We start from the raw sequence: 23954 nt of genomic DNA, 5'->3' as shown, positions 1-23954 counted from the left end.
TGGAGATGGTCCACCACGCACACCTGCAGGCTCAGATCATTAGCTGGGCCTCAACATCACATCTTCCTTTTCTCCCACTCCATCTCCTACGCCTGAATGCACCGAGCTTTAGCTAGACTCTGCCTCCCTCTGGTGGGAGGAAACAGCAACGAAAACTGCTATTTAATAAATATATCTAAATGTAATATTAGTGTGATTGTGATTGCATGCATGGGAAGTGACTGCATTTACTCAAATATTCTACTGAATTACAAGTTTGAGGTACTTTTACTTTACCTGAATTTTTCCATTTTGTGCGACAAAATACCACATTTCATAGCAATGAAACACTTTATACTACATTTTAGAGGTAATATTTTACTCTACTGGTTTTATCTGCTGTAGGAACTTTTTAGATTAATATTTTACACACAAAAAAACACAGTACAAGCATATAAAACACACCGCATTGTTAGATTAAAGTGATAAAACATTGTTTTTCATGCGCTGATCAGTTTTAAGTTTTTGGTGTGTTTTTATTCCATAATATTTCTTGTTTATTTTACTTCTTTGTCTGTTTGTGTCTGTAGATTTCTCCTAAATTCACTAAAAGTTACCATTAGTGACCGTCAGTAATGAAGTGGTGAAGTTTCATGGTGATATCTATGAGTTCATGTTTTGACCCGCTCTATGTTCTGAAGGTTAACACAGAGAGGTTTGTTCACACATCATTCACAGACTCATTTATACTACATTTTATTAATAAAAACATGGAGAAAATAGATTTTTTTAATAGCTGTTTTGATACAAAGAGATAGAGACATTCCCTCCAGAACAGCCTTTGACTTTACTTTAACAACATGAAACACGAGTTTTGAGTCTGGCTTTATTCAATGTTTAGATTTCTGTATTGGAAATGTATGCATATACTGTATTTAATTAGAAAATGCCTCATTTTTATATTTAAACATAAAAATCATCAAAACATTTTATAGCAAAAGCAAAGGTTGAAGAAAAGTCTCAGAAATGATTCTTCTTTCTTGCCTCAATCAATCATCACACGACCCCCGGGACAGGAATGCACGACTGTTACAGTATTTAACATTGTTGTACTTTTATTTAGTATCTACAGTGAACGATCTATGTATTTCCCCTCACAGCGCTGGTCATGTGTGTGTGGGTGTGTGTGTGTGTGTGTGTGTGGGTGTGACATGCCCAGAGGCACGTCTTCTACCAGTCTTGTATTAGTCATGTTGATGTTTTTATTACCAACACGTTATATTCATGAATAAAGAGTCTTATTGTTCTTGTCCAGAAATGCTGCATCTGATATCCCCCGGGACAAATATGTACTTTATGATTCTATATTTGGTCCAGCGGAAAGGGGCGGGGCTTGGCCCCTCTGGGAGTGTAGCGGGACAGCTCATAAATCTGTTTGGGTGTGTAATCCTTTAAAACCACAGGGAGCGAGAGGCCTTGTTCTTTGTTTACATTATAAATCATTTATTGAAATATAAATCATCTGAATGTACATGATGTAACATATTGAAACATAGTATTAACTCATCATATTGGGGGGGTGATTAGCTATTATTACAGATACTGTACCGTCAACACGTCACAAACATTCACATCCACACGGGCTCACTACACGTCTCGAGAGCTTTCTGTCTACGTCTTCTTTCTGCAACATCCAAAAACAAAATGGAAGAAAAAGGAGGAAAGTGCAACAACTGGTAGCAGATTATATCACAGTCAACAGGAATGGCAGTGGCACAGCTGGTACAGTAGCTGGGTTACAGAGTCTACACATAAACTGATGTATAACATCGACATGATTGGATGGATAGTCCATCTAGCGTCTGAGTTTAACTAGAACCTGCTAATAGAGAGCCGCAGGAGTGAGTCCTAAAACCAGGAAGTAATCATTTTTACACTTCCTGTTCAATCGTCTGGAAGTCAGTGTGTTTTTGTTGATGTCTGAAAGAAGGTCTGTGGTTTTGTTCTACGATAGGTCAGTAAATACTACTGTGGGGAATTTAGAAGCTAAAGCTTCATGTGTTAAAGCTGCATTCTCTCTAATGTCCACCAGGGGGCGACTCCTCTGGTTGTATAGAAGTCTATGAGAAAATGACTCTACTTCTCTCTTGATTTATTACCTCAGTAAACATTGTAAACATGAGTTTATGGTCTCAATCTCTAGTTTCAAGTCTTCTTCAATACAGCATGATGTTCATTTAGTAAATGATGGTCCATTTAGAGTCAAACAGACCATAAAGCAGGGGATGCTTTCGGCTTACTGTGATTGACAGGTCTCTACCAGAGACGTATACGGAGTCTCTACGTCACTCCTCCTCATGTTCACTGGTTACAAAAAAAACAAGATGGCGACGGACAAAAATGCTGAAGTCAAGGCTTCAAAACAGCAGACCACAAACCGACGGGTGACGTTACAGCAACTACGTCCACTTCCTGTACACAGTCTGTGGTTTATAGCTGTTAGCTTTTTACTTCTGCTGATTGATGAAGCTCATTGGCTTCTTGTTGAGGGAACCAGTGAGATGCCGACTTCCTGTTGGACTTCAACAACACGTCATCGCTGCCGACCTTTGAAGACGTCGGGACAGACGGTACGGTGCGAGACAGGAGAACACAACCTGCTGCTGAAGCTCTTTGTTTACTGACGTGATGAACTTCCTCATTTTGTTGTAGCTAGATTGATTACTATCCATATCGTACATTAAAAACATGATCAAATATGAATATTTCTAATCCGCAAATATCGTCAGAGACTGTACGCTGTCCACTATATGACCGCAAATGTGATTCCTACAGGAGGAGAATGAGTTATATTTGCTTTGTTGCGATGGATTCAGCAGAAGCATCATTGGAAGCATTGCAGAAGCTTAATATGTGCTTACATAAAAATAACTGTTATCCCAATAAGTCTCTCTTATATAAAAACAACAACTCTGGAGCTATTTACAATACAATCACACTTTCTTAGTGTCGTCAGAGCCCGCGTGACTGCAGTCTGTCGGGGGTGACGTGCTGGTCGGGCGACTCAAAAGATCTTTTTCTCTCAGAACCACGTTATTCACAAATAACACACCTTTACGTAATGATGAAGTAAAAAAATAAATTTGAAATACCGCACGTGTTCCTGCTATTAGAGAAAACAAACAGTATGTGATCAGTTCGTACGCAAAAAAACACAAAGTCCAGATGTTCTGCTCTTCTAATCGGCAGCAGGTGAGTGTGAAGTGAGTCTACCTGCCAATGCTGCTGCTAGTATTGGACTCCTTTAGTGTAGTGCATCTGTAGTGGTTAACTATACACATATATATATATATATATCTCATGTGAATGATATCCTGTGGAGTTGAGTTTGTCCCTTCTTGCTTATATTGCTGTTAAAGAATGCCCGATAGAATAAAGCTTTGCAAATGAAAATGATCCGTTTCAGGTCCGACGCTCCGGCTCGGTGGTTCTCTCGAGTCCCTTAAAGTGTCACGTTCTCTTCGGCGCTCGCTCCTCCGGCCCAACAGGCAGGGCAGCGTCCAGGGAGGAGTGAAGGTGCGTACTGCCACCACATCCAGACGGTGAAGTGGTTCTTTAGTTCTGTCCTCTGAATGGGCGGTCGAGGAGGAGGAGGAGGAGGAGGAGGAGGAGGAGGAGGAGGAGGAGGAGCAGCAGCAACGAGTCTTTGGTTGATTTAACAAGTTTGTATCTCTAGTGTTCTGCGTCCTCACAGCTCTTTCCCCCTCCCCTCCTTCGCTGGGTGTTGGTCACAGGAAGCTGTCCTCCCCCAGGTCACTGCAGTCCAGACACATCTCGTCCAGCAGCGTGATGTCCTCCAGCGTCTCACCCTCGCGCTTGGCGTAAGTGGAGCTGCTGGAGCCCGTCTCGATGGCGCTCTCCTCGGACGTCTGAGAGCTGCAGAGGACACGAAGAACACAAGTTAGTGTCGTCTGTGGTGAACACAGCAATGAGGCAAACGCCCCCGTGGGGCTTCATGTGTTAAAGCTGCATTCTCTCTAATGTCCACCAGGGGGCGACTCCTCTGGTTGTATAGAAGTCTATGAGAAAATGACTCTACTTCTCTCTTGATTTATTACCTCAGTAAACATTGTAAACATGAGTTTATGGTCTCAATCTCTAGTTTCAAGTCTTCTTCAATACAGCATGATGTTCATTTAGTAAATGATGGTCCATTTAGATTTTAAGCGGCCCGCGGTGAATTTAAAAAAAAGAAACTAGAATATTAAGTATGAACTTGAGTACAAGTTATAAATGTATCTAATACATTTGCTCGTTGCACTTCTTAGTATAAACACTAGATGTCGCTGCCATTTTGAACAACTACTTGACCTGCAGTGATTACTGGTCGATGAAAACATTTAACTTGATGAGCTCAACGTGTGAAACACAGCGAGTGAATCCTGAAACGTTGGGAGAACGAGCGCTCTTTACAGAGGTCAGAGGGGAAAGTGTCTTTGCTTCATTTGAAAGTGTTTTGTTGCTGTGATGAAAATGTAAAACGTGAGAAGACATTATGAAACTAAACAGTGTGTGTACGGTCCACAAGCTAAAGAGTGAGTCTTCTCATACAGGAGTTGAGTTAGGATGTGAGTCCTTAAAACAATGTGTACAGGGGCGAGTAAAAAGTGTTAAAAGACATCAACGTTATATCCGGTAGAGCAGCGGAGGTGAACGTTTGGGTTTCTTTACCCGTGTCTGTTCCTCTTCCCGTATTCGTCGTCAGATATGGGGTCCAGGTCGGGGAGGGGAATGATGTAGCCGCTGTCGGAGCTCAGCCGCTGCTCGTCGAAGCCGCTCTCCCGGTCCTTCAGCTTGCCCTGGTTCTTGTAGCTGATGCCGACGTAGGCGTCGTCGTTCTCCACGCACACCCGAGTCACGGCCGGGTGGTCGCTCTTCAGGAACTCGTGGTTCACCCGCTCGTAATGCTGCGACAAGAGAGAGACGGACACGTCGAGAGTTCAGTGAATATATAAAAAGACAGAATGAATAAAAAGGTCACAGTAACGCCTCAGGAGGTACGAGTGTGTGCGAGCGCTGGTTGTGCTGCCAGCTGGATGGTGCGATCACCCCCCCCGGGCCGTTAAACCCGCTGTGAAGGAGGCAGAGGTACGACTGTTTTGATGTGCCATGTGTGGCGTGGAGCTTAATGGGGTAATTTAGGCTGGGTGGTGGTGGTGGAGGCGAGAACCGGGGGCCGCGTCATTACCCGCTCGTCCAGCTGCTCTCTAATCACTTGTTGGGTTCACAGAAACACTTCTAACGCACTCTCAGGAAGTGGAGGGGGTGTTTTTAAATGAGACTCTTTTTTTTAAAAACCTGCACTTTGCTCGGCAACACGACTCAAATGAAAAAAGCGCGAGGGGGAGGAGTCAATCGTCAGCCTGGAGAACGCCAAAAAGAAAGAAAAGGAACAGAATGTGCACGAGGTCGAGAATGAGACGTGGTAAAGCAAGAAAGCAGGTGTTAGGAATCCAAAGAGGTCTGAGGGGTCGGGGGGGGGGGGGGGGGGGACTCACCCTCTTGTAGCTGGAGGGCAGCAGAGAAGAAACCGTGTCACTCAGACCCATGAACGAAGGCCTCTTCTCCTGCTCGCTGTTCCAGCACTTCATCATCATCTCATACCTGAAAGAATAAAGCAAAGACAGGCGACGTCAACTTGTAGTTTTGACTCATGTCAGCCGCTGAACGTCACCGCTAGAGACGAGGCGCATTCCTCGTCACAGCACGCGTGATGATTCGTGTGATCACGTACACGTCGTCTGGTGCGAGCTCCGGTTTGGACATCCGGTATCCACTCTTGATCTTGTTGTAGAAGCTTGAATCCACCACCATGCCCGGGTACGGGGTTCCACCTTCAGACCCCCCCCGAAACAAACCAAAACAGATTCTCATCATCCAACTCCAATCTGAAGAGGTTTATTTTCTCTGACAGACGCGTGCGGTGAGCTCACCTAAGGAGAATATCTCCCAGAGCAGGATGCCGTACGACCAGACGTCACTCAGAGTGGTGTACATGTTGTCGAAAATACTCTCGGGGGCCATCCACTTCACGGGCAGGAAAGTCTGCGTGACGACGGGGAGGAAATGTTCAGTCTCGCTTTGCAAAAACCGTTATGAAAACAAAGACTAATAAAGCCGTGTTTTAAGTGAAGGCCGCGTGCGAGCGGAGACTCACACTCCCTTTGGAGACGTAGTTGTTGTCGTGCATGATGTCTCGGGCCAGTCCGAAGTCGCAGATCTTCACTATCTTTCCCTGAGAGAGGAGGACGTTCCTGGCGGCGAGGTCCCGATGAACACACTACAGAGAGAGAGAGAGAGAGAGAGAGAGAGAGAGAGAGAGAGAGAGAGAGAGAGAGAGAGAGAGAGAGAGAGAGAGAGAGAGAGAGAGAGAGGAAGCAGAAAGGTGAGTCCAGCGCTCTCAGTTCCATCTGTTTCCAGAACCAACTCATTTCGCTCCCACAGCTACCGGCTGCATCTATTTCTGGAAGTGTTTCATTTCATTTTTTAATGCCGTTTCATTTTGCTTTATAAAGCTCGGCCTTTGTGTAAACATGCCAGTTGGAGGGACGGCCGTGACCGCTGGATATTTAGGGATAATAACTATGAAGCTGAGCGGATAGCTTGTGGCTGCAGCCCGGTAATTCTAGCCCTGGCTGTGCTGCTGCTATATTCGGCCCCTGGCTGCTCTCCTGAGTGGGCTCAGCAGCCTCCAGCAGACCGCTTATCACCCGACGGCTTCAGTCCCCCTTTGGCCGGCACCGCTGTCCCCGTATAGGACAAAATCCACAACCAGCGGGAAAGCAGGGGGAATGTGAGGCTGCAGGACCTAAAGCCATGGACGGATTACTGACAGGCACACAGGGGCCCCAACAGGTCAGGGGGCCCCTGGGCCTGTGCATGTTTGAAGTCACTGCTTATATTTCTTGGTAGGAAGTCACAAAACCACCAAAAAGAGGACGCAATAGAACCATAACCAGACACAAAATGACCAAAACAAGATGTAATACGACTAGAAAAAGATGCTAAACAACCACGGAGACAAGAAACGACCAAAACGAGAAACAAAACTACCAAAAAGAGACGCAAAACTACCAAAAAGAGACGCAAAACTACCAAAAAGAGACGCAAAACTACCAAAGACGGATGCAAAACTACCAAAAAGAGACGCAAAACAACCAAAAAGACGCAAAACTACAAAAAAAGATGCAAAACTACCAAAGACGGATGCAAAACTACCAAAAAGAGACGCAAAACAACCAAAAAGAGACGCAAAACTACAAAAAAGAGACGCAAAACTACCAAAGACGGATGCAAAACTACCAAAAAGAGACGCAAAACAACCAAAGACGGATGCAAAACGATCAAAAAGAGACGGAGAACAACTACAGTGTGATGCAAAATGACTACAGAGAGATGCAAAACAACCAATAATAAGTCTCTTTGGATCTTTGGCACTTGTTCCTATATTGGAGAGGTGGGGGCCCTTCACATGTCTCTGCCCAGGGGCCCCTCGTCTCATAACCCATCCACGCCTAAACTCAAAGCTGTACAAATGTGTAAAAAAACAACAATATTTTCATTTATTGTGTCTCTGTGGACAGAACGTACGTTCTTGGAAGCCAGGAACTCCATCCCTTTGGCCACCTGGTAGGTGAAACTGAGCAGGTCGGTGGTGCTGAGGCCCTCGTTCATGTCGTCTGACAGCAGCTCGTCCATCTCGTCCTCTGGTTTAAGTAAACACACAGAAAGCAGCCATGAGTATATAGGTTCATCACGTACCGTAAATATAGCACCGGCTGCTCAAACCTGGCTTCTGAACTAATGGGCAGGGAGAAACTGGGCATTATTATGCTCCCTGCTATAATTATCCTCTCCGTGTAATTACAGGGACTAAATCCTGAGAAGGGTGCACCCCTCAAAACCAGCGCTGAAGCCGAGCCAGTGCACAAGCAGTAGCTCAGAGGAGAGGGGCGAGCGGCGTGCGTACCTTTCTGAGAGGGCGGGTGGTCGTACTCAGACTTCTGGATGTCGGAGTACTTGGAGGGGTCGCTCATCTCCAGCATGGGGACGTACTGAGTGTTGTCGCCCTGCTTCATGTCCATGTAGTCCACTTTGCTCTCGAAGGACAGGATCACATAACTGTGTGCAGAGAGAAGGAGACCATTAAAGCCATGATGTGGTGACAATACATCATGTTATACATCTGAATCTGTCCCTTAGTGTGTGTGTGAGTGTGTGTGTGTGTGTGTGTGTGTGTGTGTGTGTGTGTGTGTGTGTGTGTGTGAGAGTGTGTGTGTGTGTGTGTGTGTGTGTGTGTGTGTGTGTGTGTGTGTGTGTGAGTGTGTGTGTGTGTGTGTGTGTGTGTGTTCTCTGGCCCGGCCTTAGAGGAAGATGTGGTTGAGTCTGGTACACGGCAGCCGGGATGAAATCATGTTATGGTCAAATTTCGAGGTGTGGTCCCTGTGAGTCATCAGAGAGAGGGCTGCTGTCTCACCGCGGACGCCGGGCCGGACAGAATTAACAGGTACCTCCAGAGCAATGACATTAGGGCTGAAAGCTGAGACCACTTCAGGCTGCGATTTGATTAAAGCGAAGACGCCAGATGATCTCCTCAACCGTGGAGAAAATGGCGATAGAGTTACCGATTAGGGGTGTGTGTGTGTGTGTGTGTGTGTGTGTGTGTGTGCAGCCTGCAGCTCAGTGTGTTTGCATATTTAACTAAAAACAATCAACCTGAGGTTTGGTCAGCATCGTGTTTACTGATGCACGTTAAAATGAATGAAAAGCAGGAGGAGGAAAATGAATCTGAGCATTTGTCTCCACAGTAAATGTCCTTTCATTCCTTTCATTAAGCGAAAGCACACCGTGAAAGGGTTAAAGCTGTAAGACGAAAACACGGACAACTCTGTGGCAGAGACCTGTCAATCACTGTGTAGCCCCGCCCTAAAGCATCCCCTGCTTTATGGTCTGTTTGACTCTAAATGGACCATCATTTACTAAATGAACATCATGCTGTATTGAAGAAGACTTGAAACTAGAGATTGAGACCATAAACTCATGTTTACAATGTTTACTGAGGTAATAAATCAAGAGAGAAGTAGAGTCATTTTCTCATAGACTTCTATACAACCAGAGGAGTCGCCCCCTGCTGGTCATTAGAGAGAATGCAGCTTTAAGATACGACACTTTTCGGAAACAGAGGGTGGCCGCCTGTATAGAACGTAACCGCCGTTAAAATAATCAGAAAATCTCTCTTTTTCTCTCAGTATTTGTTCAAAATGAGTCGAGAAGCCGACAGCAAAGACTAACTTTACTTTTAATGCTATTAAACAAAGAGAAGAGCTCATCATTTGTCGTAAAATGACACTAGAGTACTTCCTTGTTTGTTTGAGTTTGACCAATCAGCGACGGTCATCCCTGCAAACCCCAACCTGAAAGTTTCCTTTCAGAAAGTATTAAAAAGTTCAAACGCAATGAGTTCCTTCAAAGGTTCCTCGTCCCTGAGGAAAGTTCCTGCGGCCTAAAAGGGTTTTTAAATGAGGACGGTGTACTTCAATGTGTGCTTTCGTCCTCTCACTTAACATTTTCCGAACACAATAACTGAATTCCAATTTGTTTTTAAATGTAAGACACAAACCTCCTGCTGCTCTCATCTGCAGGGTTGATCCCAAAGATGTCCAGCTCTTTCTTGCTCTTCTCTGGGTTCTCCGGGTTCAGGCTGAGGAAGGTGTCCCTGTTCTTGTGCAGGTAGTTGACCAGGTCCCCGTAGAAGCAGTACTCCGTGATGATGTAGATGGGGCCTGGGAACCGCGGGGAGATAAGAGTCGGAGCATCGGCGTCAGTCTGCAGGCTAATCTTATCAGAGAGGCTCGTAAAGGCTGAAAAGCTCAGTCGGGAGGGCAAAGCCTCCACTCTGCCGTAAAACACCACGCCCACCACAGAGCGGAGACGGGAGCTGCCGGTCTCTCCGGGCTGTAAATCATCTGAATGAGTGTGAATGTGCGTGCAGGTTTTTCCTTTTAAGCAGCATGAACGTGCGCGTTATTGTGTGCCTCTTGGGTAAAGCGGTGGCTAGATTGCAGAGAAGAGGAAACTTAAACTAAAGCTCTGTTTGTGTTCGTGTGTGTTGTTTACCTGATTTGGTGCACGCTCCCAGGAGGTTAACGATGTTCAGATGTGGTCCGAGATGAGTCATGATCTTCAGTTCGGACATCAGGGCCTGCTTCTCACTGGAGCGGGCCGTGGCTGAGAGGAGGCGTGGGAACATGTGACTATCATCGCGTGTGATCAACAACATTCAAGCCTTCATCTTGTTAAAAAGGTGCATTTATGATCCTGCAGACTCTGAAGTATCTTTCCTTTCCCCAAAGTTCTGCAGTAGTTGAATACAATCAGCTGTTTTCAGTATTTTGGTATTAAATGGTTCAACAGGCCTAATATTTTGTGTCACTGATTTGAATTCACTATCAGTATAAAGGAACTTCACGTCTCCACCACTAAGCTAAAGGAGGACTAGTGCTCTTTTAAAGGGACAGTTCACCCTAAAATCTAAAATACACATTCTTCCTCTTACCCTTGGAGCTCTTTATCTGTCTAGATTGTGTGTGAGATGTCGGTCTTCTCTCTAATATAATGTGACTTGATGGCACTCAAAGGAAATTAAGTTATCAAAGAGGTTGTGAGCCGTTTCATGAACATGAAAACAGGTTAAAACACAATAAAACCATCTAGATGACTATAGAGCACCACAGGTAAGAGGAGAAATATGCGTTTTGATTTAGAGGTGAACTCTCCCTTTAAGCTTGTGATAACCACATTCCAATCCAATTAATCGACAAACAACTCCCCGACTTCTCACCTAACACCCTATAACTCCCTACAACACGTCTCACATGACCTGCAGCGACGTCTTTAAAGTCTTGCGAAGCTGTGATCTGTTGAACTCACGTTTCAGCATCTTGGCTGCCACCTTCATCACGGGCTGGGAGCGGCTCAGTCCGTAAGCGGTGCCCTCCACCACCTTCCCGAAGGCTCCGGAGCCCAGGATACGACCTGGAGAGAGACACACGACGTGAAGAAGCCACTTCATCAACAGACGGCAGACAGAAGAAAGCTTCACAAACACAGACGACGCTCTTCGGACGCCTCGTGGCTTTCTCATCTGTGGCCGAGTCAAACCAAACCCGCTTCTTCTGCCCGAGCAAGATAAGCTCGAGACTTAAAAGGTCTTACAGCTCGAGCATCGGAAAAATGATATGTCAGCTCACCGAGCACGAGTCTGTCTCGGGGGAACTCCCATCTGGAGTCGTAGGGAAGCTGCATGGGATCCACATAGATGTACTCGTGGCCGTCCGGGCTCACAGACTCGATGACCCTCCAGCGGATCTCGTAGCGCGGTTTCTGAAAGACAGAACACACGTAAGAGCTGATTAATCAGCACTGTTGGATGCCGTACGGGGGTCTCATATTTGGGACAGTTTTAACAGCCATTTTCTCCAAAGCCTTGCAATGATAGGAAATTTTGTTTCATTTATTATGTATTATATTAAGTCAGGAGACTTTGCTTTGGGTGGGAGCGCTGCTGTTTGGTGGATAACCAGAAATGAGCACAGATGTTCGTCTGAAAGACGTATTTTGTGGGTTCTTATGAAAGTTTGCACATCCCTGTGGAACACTTGTGCGGAGGTACAAATATTTTGAAGGACTTAAGTGGGATGTTCCGCCTGCAGAAATATATCTTTGACCAATGAAATCCAAGTGATGTCAAACCTCCAGGTTATAGTAAACCTGCTGCCAAAATGGGGGAAGTTCTTATTAATTTAGTTTCTCGCCTAATATTGTTCAAGAAACACTGCGACGAACAAAAAGGACAATACACGGCTTGAGATCGCCGGCAGCTGGGATACGATCAAGATGCTAATGTAGCTTGCTAACGCTATACGTGGGTCACACGTAAAGACCCGCCATGCGTTGCTGGTTGAGGCTGAGACGTTGACCTCGAGTAGTTAGCATCAGCTAATCCTAGCGCTTTAATGCTGCAGGAAAAGGTTTTGGGTTTGATTATTTTATGTATTTTGTAGTTAATTAGTTAATTAGCCTCTGGGACCGTCTCTGTCTGGATAGCTTGTATTGTTTTTTATTGATTGATTTAATTATTTTGTGACTAAAATGGAATTTGCACCGGAAATCAGTGAATTCACGCTCGACTTTGTCGGGCTACTTCGCTATAAAAAAAAACAAAATTTCCCAAAATACATAAACAAGTGCAGAAGAACAGATGAACACGTGAGAATGAATGCATAATGGTGCCAACAGTACCTGTTTCCAGATAATAACCAAGACAATGAGTGAGATGATGACAATGACCAGCAGCACCAGCACAGCAGCAGCTACAGTCAGCTCTGGGTGAGGGCCTGTGAGGGGGGGGGGGGGGTCACACGTGTTAACATGGTCCATCACATGACATGATGTCTGTCGGCGTGACTAAATGAAACGCTTTCAATGAAACACGTGTTGCACAACATATGTCGTCTGTCAGTTTACTGGGACCAAAAGGCATCCTGGGGAGAAAACACGGGAGTGGGGGAGGGGACAGAGGCTGGTCTAGGGGGAGTGGGTGAGGATGGGGGTGTAAAGCTCATCTGGAAGGAACAAATGGCCGAACGATCTCTCGCTTTTCCTGAATTAGCCTTCACAATAAGAGCCTCCTATCAGCTGTCTCACCACAAACTCATCGTCTGACAGCTGCTGTGACGCTGTCGCACTCCGAGTGTCACAAACGGAAGCAACTCCACAACAACAACAAACATAAAATGTCAAGTGTGTGTGTGTGTGTGTTGTCTTACCATTGGACACCAGTTTGACCTCCCTGCTGACGATGCCCATTTCGTTCCTGGCCTGGCAGCGCACCGCCAGCGTGCCCTCCAGGTGACCAAACATGACCTGGCTCTCCAGGTTGCTTTCCTCGTCGATGTGCGAGTCCATCGTGACCTCCGTGGAGTTGGCGGGGAGCGGCACCCAGGCCGACGAGTCGTTGGCACAACTTAAAACAAACAGGACGAGAGACGTGACGTCAATCAAAGTGTCTGCGGCCGATCCAAGCATCTCTGTTGGCTGTCGCTCTAAAGAAGAAACTTACTGTTTGATGTTCTTGCAGACGAACCACTCCACCACCGGAGTGGGCTGCCCTCTGGTGATGCACACCACAGACTGGCCGGCGGCTGAGCCGTGGTGGATGTCCATCAGGTCCACAATGACTGCAGGCACTGTAACATAGTCCAACATCAGGGGGGGTAAGCTTTGCAATGTTTGTGTAAATCAGGCAGCAACCTCCGGTTCAGAAAAGTGAAGCTAATGCTTCATGTGTTAAAGCTGCATTCTCTCTACTGACCACCAGGGGAAAATGACTCTACTTCTCTCTTGATTTATTACCTCAGTAAACACCAGTTTGTCTAAAAACTTAAACATCAGTTCCCATATTTACAGCATACATATACATCAGTACATAAGAAACGAAAATATGGAAAATAAAACACACTTGATAGAATAAAATGCATAACTTCAGAGGAGGTAACTTGAGACTAACATGTGAGGAAAAGACATAAAGGGGCATTCTGACCTTTCACCTCCAGGATCAATCCGACGTCTCGTCTTTGGTCTCCGTTCTCCACCCGCATGGTGTAGTTCCCGCTGTCCTCCTCCTTGGCCCGGATCAGGGTGAGAACACCCGTGTAGCTAAAACAGAGCGACACAAACCAGAGACTGCAATTTAAAACACAACAGTCGTGGAGGTTCACAGTCGCACCGAGTCCTAATGAGAGGCCTGTTTTGACGTGCGGGAACTCGTCATTAGTCGACCTCGGGCGGGAGGCTCACCTGGTCTCGCTGAGCTGCCGGAGGCTGGTGGAGATCTCCGCCGTCACGTCGCTGAGCGGGACGCCGTCTTTGAGCCAGGTGACGTGAGCGCTGGGGAAGGAGCTGATTTCGGCCCTGAACTCCCGGACCTCGTCCAGCTCCGCCGATTCATATTCTCTGAACTCCGGCCAGACGGACATGAACTCACTCGCTGTTAGGGAAAGAGGCCGACGGACAATCAGCGCTCAATTCAGAGAGAATTTACGAAAGAACGCTAAGTAAATAAAATAAAAAGTTTTCGTACCAAAAACTCTAATAGCCAGTTCCTTGGTCTGGCTCTCGTTGCTGATGATATCGGTGATGGAGCACGAGTAGATGCCGCTGTCTTTGGTTGAGGCCTGCGGGATCGTCAGGGTGTAATGGATCTCCTGATCCCTCTTGTTCTCGTGCACTGTTTTGATTCCACGATTAGCCTGTCAAACAACAAGGAACATCAGGAACGTTGAGCTTTCAATCGATTGGTTTCCTCTCTCTGAATATCTTTGAGTTGTGGACAAAACAAGACATTTGAGGACGTCATCTTGGGCTTTGGAAAAACCATTTCTCATAAAGTTTTGACATTTTATAGACCAAACAACTAATCGATTAATCGGTTTTAAAAATGATCTGATTCCAGCTTCTTACAAGTAAACATGTTCTAGTTTCTTTCCTCCTCTGTGACAGTAAACTGAATGTTTTCTAGTTGTGGAAGAAAAAAGACAGACATCTTGGGATTTGGGAAACACAGATACACACATGACACCAAATGACTAATCGATTAATTGAGAAAAATAATTGTCAATGAAAACAACGTTATTTGAGTTTCAAACCACCCAGCAATAGGACTTTTGGGAGACTGACACCCAAACACACTCATTTATTTGTGCTGCATAGGACGACCCGTGTCCTCACCAGTTTTCCGGGGTATTTCCAGTGATCCTCCAGGATCTCAGACCCCCGAGCCAGACAGGTGACGGTGATGGCGTCTCCCACCAGCAGAGCGGTCTGCTTGGCCGTCAGCTCGACATGCAGCGCGGCGCCACCTGAGATGCAACAATTAACATTAGCAACATGTGTGGGGGGGGAAATAAAAGAAAGAAAGCACGGAGCTGGTTAGATATCTGAAAGGTGAAGCACCTGCCCAGCCGTGGACGATGTATTCCCCGCTGTAGTGCTCCTCCCCGTTTACGAGAGCCTTGCAGACGTAGGTTCCAGCGGTGAACACTCCCAACGCGCCCCTCTTGCTGTCGTAAACGCTGCTAACGGGCTGCTGGGTGTCCACGTTGACCAGAGTCACGTTAGCGCTGGGATCGGACACGCGGCACTGGATCTCCATGTCCTCGTGGTCGGACAGGACGTGGTTGCCAAAGGGCACCAGCGACGGCACGAAGGGAATATCTGGATCTGGAGTAAAAGAAGTTTCTCAGACCAGATAATACAAAGCACAATAGAAAACAAACAGACAAAAAGCTCCAGGCTGCTGTGTACCTGGCACATAGATGTAGATGCTGCTGTCCTCCGCGTCCTCTGTGGCGTTGCGGCTGTAGAAGCAGGCGTAGTAGCCGGTGTGCATCACCGTGGCTATATCCACCGCGACGGTGGTGACGAACAGGCCGCTGTTGTCCTCCCGCGCTTGCTCGAGCACGCCGATCGGCGTCCTCCAGGCGAGTTTGGCCTCTCCCCGACAGGTCAAGGTGAAGGGGGTGTGGAGGGGCACCACCAGCTCCTCCGCCTGAGGCAGCAGCACGGGGGCGGAGGACGGAGGGAACATCAGAGAGGTGGGGGCTGAAAGAAGAGAGACGTGTGCAGAGCTCAGTCATCACAAAGTCCTCTAAGGACCACCTTCAAATAAATTAAAATATTATCACGTGGTGGTATTCAAACGTAACTGCTCATTGAAATGATGCTTTGCTTGAAATATATGTTTTTATTCATGTGAATGTTTGAGCCATCTATTCGTCCATCCCTTCTGTCTATCTGTCCTCGTCTTACCTTTCACTCTGAGGCTGAAGGAGAACTGAGCGGAGCGAGACCCACTGAGGGCTGTGATGGTGTAGTTCCCGTCGTCTTTCCCCAGAGGCTGTCGTAATGTCAGAACGCTTTGATACCTGGGAGAAAAAATAAGCAAATATCTATTATAAATACATTTTATCTACTGACGCTTCCACGCAGGGACGGTAAATATGAAGGCGGTTAGCTTAGCTTAGCATAAAGACTGGAAACAGGGGGAAACAGCTAGCCAGACTCTGTGACAAAAGAAATCTACCAGCTCACTGATGTTATTAGTTTAAATCCTTTATTACTTAGAATTAGATCTATTTAATTCAACTCTATGTTTATATACTTTACACATTATACACAAAATGTTATTTTCCTGTTTAAGTTTTGACCAATTTGTTGCTGCATTCAAAATCTCCGGCTCCAGCTTCACGTTTATCGTACAGAAATCAGTATCTTCTCATCAAACTCGGCAAACAAACCAGATATCATTTCCCAAAAGTATTCCTTTAAACGTCTTAATCGCTGTCAGAACTGAAGCTGTAAAAGCCTCGTCCATCGACACATTAACGAATCGCCAGCTTTATTCTCACCGGTTCCCCTCCAGGTGGCTCGTCTTGGCGAGGACGTAGTAGCTCTGCGACATGTCTCTGCCGTCTTTCAGCCAAGACACTTTGGGGGCCGGGTAGCCGTCGATGAGGATGGTGAACTCCGTCTCCTCCAAAAGGCTGACGAACTCCGTGGCCAGAATCCCACTGTGGTCCAGCGCCACGAAGGAATTCTCCTCTGAAGAGAGCAACAGAGAAAATAAATGGATGAAAATGGGTGAACGGGTTAGATTCTAGAGTGAGTGAGAGGTGCAGCACAGCGGAGGGAGGACGGGCGGAGGCCTGACACACACATCTGCTGGAGCCATCCCATAAAACACAGTAGCTGATGTTGAAAGCAGAGGTGAAGCTTTACAGTCGGATGGCAGAAAATGACTTCCACACACACACACCACGAAACTAAATGCACCTTGTGAACGAATTCAACTGGATGACGATAACGTTACATTCGGATTAAGTGGGCGGCGTGAGTTTGGCTGAGAACTCATTAAAAAAAAAGTCTCACCGAAGACGGTGACGGCCACGCTGCTGACTCGGACCTCGCCGCTGATCTCCTCGGTGACGGAGCACTCGTAGGCGCCGCTGTCCTGAGAGGTGGCTCGAGGGACGCTGAGCGTGTAGACGACCCGGTCGGGGAGAGTCTGCTTCATCTGAACTGCGTCCACGGCCTTTGAGAAACAGGACAACGACACATGAAACCCACAAAGAAAGCTCTGTAATAAGATCGTAGAGTTTTACAGCTCTGGGATCCGTTGCGTCGTGCTGCTGCTGCTTAGGACTAATGGTTAAAACACTTGCTCGGCTATTGCAGATAAATCAGGATCACAGAGCCGTTTAAAAAGCTTGTAATTGCGACTGAGTCCAAAACCAGGAGTCCAGCGTTCCCAGACTCTGGAAAAGGACTTAGAGGAATCCCAATGCAGAGAAACAAGATGATGAATTATGAATCTGGATATGAATGTAAACAAGATTTGCACATGCACGTCATTCAGCGGACACTTCAAAAAGCACTAAATGTTTAGCTGGCTGTCATGGTCAGACAGCATCTGTCCTACTAGTCTGACGGTCGATGGGGTCAAAGGATTTACAACCCTCTTCTTCTTTTTTTTTTTACTTCTTTTGAACTGCCGGCTCCCCTCGAGCCATTTGTCCACAACTTCCTGTCAGCGTCCTGCGTACGGGGTTAACTGCAGCAGGATGAAGACACAGCATTCGCTGCTTTCCTAACACATACTTTGTAACCACTAAGGGCCGTCCTCAGAGCTATATTCCACCAGCGGGTTCAGGGCAGAAAAACATTATTCGCTAATTTAAGGCTCGGTGCTGCTGTGGCGAGGAAATAACATGGAAATGTGACAGGGGGTTGAAGGAAACGGGGCAAGAAAGGCTGAGAAGGTAAAGCTTATTATGGATGAAGCCATAGAGGAGACGCAATTGAAACTTAAAAAAAAGGGGAAAAGGGCTGCATCTTGCCTGTTTTTTCGGATGCAGCCACTGCTGATGAAAGTTGAATCCGGTGGGAGCGACACATGTGACGTTGAAGGGCTGCCCGGCTCTCACCGTCTCCCCGCTGGCTTTCACCTCCACGTCAAAATCCTCCACCTCCTCGGGGGCTAAAGGGACCACCAGAGAGCAGATATCAGCACCGTCACCTCACAGCTCCAAACATAACGACATACATCACCGACACACACACACACACACACAGGCACGCACACACACACAGGCACGCACACACACACACGCGGAGTGAAAGCAGACGTGTTAAGTCATCTCCCTCTGTGATAATGACATAATGTCACAGCTCTCATGCAGTGAGATCACCCAGCAGCCATGGACGGATTATGAGACAATGGGCCCCTGGGTACCGACGTGTAAAAGGCCCCCACCACCTCTCCTATATAAGAACAAGGGCCACAGATTCAAAGAGACACATTTTTGGTCTTTTTGTGTCTTGTTGTAGTCGTCTTGTGTCTCTTTTTTTATGTTTAGCGTCTCTTTGTAGTTGCTTTACGTAGCTTAATACTTTTTTACATCTTTTTGGGGTAGTTTTGTCCTTCGTTTTGGTCGTTTTACATCCCTTTTAAGTTGTTTTGCGCGTTGCCTTTTAGTTGTTTTGTATCTCTATGTAGTTGTTTTGTGTCTCTTTTTGGTCGGCTTGCATCTCTTTGTTGTCGTTTGCTGTCTTGTTGTGGTCGTTTTGTGTCTCCTTTTGCAAGTTCCGCATCTCTGTGGTAGTTTTGAGTGTCTTTGTGACTTCCCAACAAGACATTAGTTAGCAGTAACTTCAAACAGAAGCTCTGGCCCAGGGGCCCTCTAACCTATTGGGCCCCTGGGGCTGAACCCAGCAGGCCCCTTCAGTAATCTGTCCATGCCTGCAGCCCTCTCATTGTAAACAGGCTTGGGGATTGATTCCAGCTGTGCAGTTTTAGAATGTGCATCCTATTACTTAAGTGCTTTTTTAAAAACACAATAATTACATTCTCATTCTAAGTTGTTCATTAATACTAGAATTTTAGAATATATAACATCAAATCTATGAAATGTCCGTTTTCCTCGTCTTCTGGACTTACCCTCAGTCTCCACGGTGTAAATGTCACTCGTGAGCGTCCGGCCGTTCACTGTGGTTTCACACTGGTACCGTCCAGGCAAGAGGCTTCCAAAGAAGCCCATCTTGTTGTCGTAGTAGGCGAGCATCTCCTCTCCACTGGGGACGCTCCTCAGGGTGACGTGAGATTCAGGGTCCGACACCCGGCAGGAGATGGGGACCCCCGGTGTGTCCATGGGAACTACCAAGTTTTCGGGGGTCTCGGGGACGAATGGAGCCTGGGGATCTAGGTGCGTGCAAAGCAGAGTAGGGAGGTCACATTCGGTTTCATTGAAAAGCATCATTTCTAATCCACTGTGCTTCTTTTTCATGCTTAATATCGAAGAGATAACATTTTATTCCTAATGTAAATTAAAAGTTGAATGCATAAACAATAAAACACACCCTTGGGTTTTGCTGCTACAGCCCCATCTGGTCTGATAGTTAGCTACTCACTTTAAATGTCCATACACAATAAACCCATGACTAGGAATGAGTCCTAAAACCCAGAAATGAGTCAGCATTGTTACACTTCCAGTTCCTTCGTCTTAAAGTCTTATCTGTGCGTTCCAATTCCACCATACTATTTAGTACGCCGGGATAAAGATTTTGTATGGCCCAATCATAGGTCCCAATGCATATTATGTCAAATGCAGTTTGCCACAAAATACCAGGATTTTCCTACATTTCCTACAAGCATTTTCACAAAGCTTTTCTGGCTATTCTGACCCACAATCCTTTGCACAGCAGATAAATAAGCAAGAGGGTCAAAGTTTAAGGTGCCATGTTATGACAATGTCCCAATTAAATCCACATTGCACGCAACAGCACAACGTTTATGGAACTTTGTATGTACTAAAAAGAAAAAAGTAAAGGATTTTTAACGCTGATAGTGTGTTTTTTAATTTTTTGTTTTGCGATATTAAAATGTGTCAGTAAATACTCATCTGATGAATTTTTATATTTTGTACGTGTCTTAAAAAGGTGGCGGTTGCTAACAAGTGGCTAAAGGAGACCACTAAGCTCAACGCTAGCTACTACTAGCTTAGCGGCGGTGACATGAAGTAACACATATGTTAACCGTGGTATAGTTTATTTATAGAAAACCATAAAAAGTGGTGCTCTTTACTGAATAAATCGTGTAAATATCCTAAACCTGTGTTTAAAAACGGAGCTTATTTTCTGCAATAATCCAAAAGGTCGAGGGGAACCAGTGTGATGCTAACTTCCGGGTTTGCCTATCGGCGCCATTTTTAGAAAAAACCGGTTGTTCACCTGGGACGAAGACGTATATTCCCGCCTCATTGTCTTCTTCCGGTTCGCCCTCCAATGACTCATAGGTACACATGTAGTAGTTGGTGTTTTCTACGGTGGCGTTGAAAATGAAAAGCGTCGCCGTGTAGTATCCCGGCATCACGAAGGTGTTTTTCGGCAGCGGCTCGGCCCAAATGACGTTTCTTTTACCGGTGCAGCTGATGTTGAACACGGAGCTGGGCCGGAGGATGAACTCTTCTTCGTTGGACACGATGGTAGGCGGCGACAGACCGGAAATAACTGAAAGATAGTTTTGTAAACATTAGAGCAACTGTCAAAAAAAAACTATATTATGTATATTAGCCTGTTATGTATATATATATATATATATTTTAAATTATTATTACTATTACTATTACTATTATTGTTATTATCAGTATTATTATATTATATTATATTATATACATATATATATATATATATAAATATATTTTATATATATTATTTTAAACTTACCTGAAACCAGCACCACCAGGAAACCCCCAAAGACGACCCACGTCTTTAGGCCATCCATGATCATGGATGTTGTAGCCTTTAAAGACAGAAAGGCGACTTATTTAGTCAACAAACAATGTAGGCTACCACTGTCTCCACGTTCTAAACAAGTATATAACATTACGATGTAATCAATAAATCAATGTCGTATTGACTTCTTGCTTTAATTAACCCATAATGATTTATAGAGTGAATTTTGGGGGATTCGGCTTGTGGTCTCCCACATCACTGCTGTGCTGAAACAGTAAAAATCTGGACTGTATCACAGGATTACGTAGATTATTATTAGTATGTGTTTGTAGGATGAAGATAACAAGACGTTTGAATTCCTGTGCTGTAGATGAGAAGACAGGATGCGCTGCTAGTGAACATAAAGATGGTCGCTAGAGGGCGACACAGTCCACATTTTAACAGCATCAACCTCTTTGAATCTAATCATCTCCAGTTTGAACAGTCGAGTTGTTCTTTTCGCCTGATTTGAAGAAAATATCCGCTTTTCAAAGCTTTGACTATATTGCAAAGTCTATAACATGCACACGCAAACTGTCTCTTTTGTTTGTTTGGCCGAAACATATTTTCCTAATAGAATGTCTAAAGGACCCTGAATTACGACTTTCTACTCGTCTCACAGAGGCTGCCAGGTTCGGTTTGGTCACGCAGCTCACCAGCAGACATCCCCCCCCCCCCGTGTGCCTGTCTGTCTGATCCTGGATCAGGGCGTTCAGTCAGGGGCCACACAGTTTGAGAGACGCTCACTAAAAGAAACTGTTTTAAATCACAAAAAAACACCATTCAAGCCATCTCTGCTTCAGGAGTTACTTATATCTGTTACTCTTTTTCTCTCTGTGGCTATTCCGTTTTTTTCCCGAAACACTAAAACTTTTGGCCCCTAACTTGCAAAGCTGTCGCTGTGGCTCATCCGAAACATCCTAAAATCATCCAACCTGGGGTTTCTGTGACTCTATGCTCAGCGGACCAAAACCGTAACCACAAAAGCACATCAACTGACACAAAACAGCCTCGTCTCAAACACATTCTTTTTGTGGAGGATCCTCCAGCCGCCGCGCGTAAATCTAACCGAGCCCGGCTGCCTGTATGTCCGGCTCTCCTTTTACGCCTCCTGCTCCCAAACAAGCGACTCCACAAAATGTGTCAGACAGTAAATTAATCGCTCCGCATGCATTTGACTAACAGCTGATAAGGCTCGTCTCAGCTTTCTGCCCCCCTGCAGAGAGGGATGTGCTTCACTTCAGTCCCGCATCAAGAACAGTTTGATTTCCATGGAAAGTTTTTTTTTAAAGAATCTTAAAACGAGAAAATGTGCAATAAGAATAAAAGAAAAGTTTGGAATTTATCTTGTCTTTTCTATATATTGGAGCACTTTTGAGCACACTCAGTATTCCTCGGGTGACACAGCGGGGTATAGGTGCTTAATGAGGAATGCGTCCGTGGCTCCAAAACGCTCTTCTCCTCCTCCTCCTCCTCCTCTTCCTCTTAGATCCACTCAGCTGCAGCTCTGGGGCCCACAGTCGGACTCATTTGCAGTGCCGAGTATTTATTTTATTTTAATTCCTCACATTCCACGAGAAAAAGAAGAAAACAACCCAATGATGCGATGTACAACTCCCAATGTGTTCCTCATTACATGCCGGGCGGCGTCCCACAAACGGTCACGTCTTCGAGGGGACACCTCCAGCTGTGCGAAGGCCCGAAACCGAGCGCGTTTTATCCGTCAGCGGCATCTCACTGCTCGGCGTCCAGGGGCGCGACCATATGGTAACCCCCCCCCCCCCCCCCCAAAAAAAGAATGTAAAGTCTAAAAGAATATAAAAGTTGCATGCAAAAAGTTGCAGGGCGGCAGCGCAAACCCATATCAGCGAATACAACTTTTCAATAAACTTTTTTTGTTTGTTTTAAGAACAGAACTTTTACCTCATAATTGGATAAACTAATTAAGTCTGCAATTAAACTCCTATTAGACTTTTTAAGAGTATTGATTTATGATGCATTCCTCGCGCGTTATTCCATTAAGAAAAAAACCACTTTTTTCTTTTTAAGAGACTGAGAAAAAAATGAGTTTCAATCATCTTTTGGATCCCGGCAACCTCTCAATTACCTTTCAGTAAATCCCCTCTTTGTATTCCTTTAGTACATCCACTCTGTGCGTCGCTCGCTCCAAAAGGCGCAGCGAGGGTTCTTTTCTGTTTTTGTTGCAGCGGCTGTAATCCTCAGAGATCCGGCGCTGCGAGAGCATATGTGCGACCCTCTGTCCGCATCCGCGACCGTCCTCGCAACTGCGCTCCAGCTAAGCGACCTGTAACTGATTCAATGTTACAGTCCTCCTCCCTCCCCTCCTCCCCTCCCCCTCCCTCGCTTCTCCCTCCCTCCGAGAGAAAAAAAAGTAATCATCTGGCTCAAAGTAAATAAGTCTGAGGAAATGACACCCCTCCTTCTCCCCTCCTCCCTTTACAGCGCTGGACCCCTTTTCAAAATAAGAGTCTTTTTTTTAGGGGGGGATCTGCAGACGAATATCCCGGAGAGACGAGGAGCAGAACAGCGTTTTCATGTTTTTCTTTTTTTCTTATAATTTGGGTGCAAGAACTGTTTTGTAAGAAACAAAGTAAAGGTCTGAACTGGTGCTGCAGCTTTTCTCAAGTTCTTGTTTTGTGAGTGCAAACTGTTTACACACGCACACGCACACGCACACAAAAAATACTTATTTTCTGCAAGATGCACGAGAGCTCAGCCAGTGTCTAGTAGCGCATCAGTCACAAAGTGGGAACAGGAGCGCTGCACTCATATAGAGGGCGCTCCAACACCATCACAGCGCGAGCCAGACCCTCACACACACACACACACACACACACACACACACACACTTCTCCCTGTGTTATTGTTGTTGGGAATTGCATTGAAAGAAATGACACCATCCGGGTAGTTCTTCTTTTTCCTCAGAATGTGACGCACATGGGACCGTCAGCTGTTTACCGAGTCCTGCTCCACAGCCGTTATTATTAGTAGGATCTCTTTCTCTATTT

The 23954-nt window shown here is 45.8% G+C and overlaps 1 protein-coding gene across 1 annotated transcript; it reads right to left on the bottom strand.

The window, feature by feature from the left end:
- Nucleotides 1–1481: 1481 nt before the first annotated feature.
- Nucleotides 1482–23172, bottom strand: pdgfra (platelet-derived growth factor receptor, alpha polypeptide). The gene is made up of 29 exons (XM_079158214.1): nt 23033–23172; nt 20878–20953; nt 20383–20661; nt 19094–19354; nt 17994–18133; nt 17026–17188; nt 16506–16698; nt 15907–16022; nt 15403–15699; nt 15052–15318; nt 14827–14957; nt 14180–14348; nt 13897–14086; nt 13640–13755; nt 13160–13286; nt 12867–13063; nt 12340–12434; nt 11289–11421; nt 10969–11073; nt 10156–10266; nt 9659–9821; nt 8009–8160; nt 7630–7745; nt 6197–6319; nt 5973–6084; nt 5774–5873; nt 5538–5643; nt 4711–4946; nt 1482–3915 (listed from the first exon to the last, which is right to left on the bottom strand). The coding sequence occupies exons 2-29, from the start codon at nt 20939–20941 to the stop codon at nt 3768–3770; spliced, it is 4410 nt and encodes a 1469-aa protein (XP_079014340.1). The 5' UTR covers nt 20942–20953; nt 23033–23172; the 3' UTR covers nt 1482–3767.
- Nucleotides 23173–23954: the final 782 nt, after the last annotated feature.

Source organism: Pholis gunnellus (assembly GCF_910591455.1).
Source record: "Pholis gunnellus genome assembly, chromosome: 4".
Lineage (NCBI taxonomy): Eukaryota > Metazoa > Chordata > Actinopteri > Perciformes > Pholidae > Pholis > Pholis gunnellus.
This window is presented reverse-complemented; position numbering and strand designations above follow the sequence as displayed.

Coding starts and splice junctions, on each gene's coding strand:
- pdgfra (XM_079158214.1), bottom strand. CDS start 20,941: ATGATCATGGATGGCCTAAAGACGTGGGTCGTCTTTGGGGGTTTCCTG. Junction 20,662..20,877: donor CCTGGTGGTGCTGGTTTCAG/GTAAGTTTAAAA, acceptor ACTATCTTTCAG/TTATTTCCGGTCTGTCGCCG. Junction 3,916..4,710: donor GGGAAGAGGAACAGACACGG/GTAAAGAAACCC, acceptor TGTCCTCTGCAG/CTCTCAGACGTCCGAGGAGA.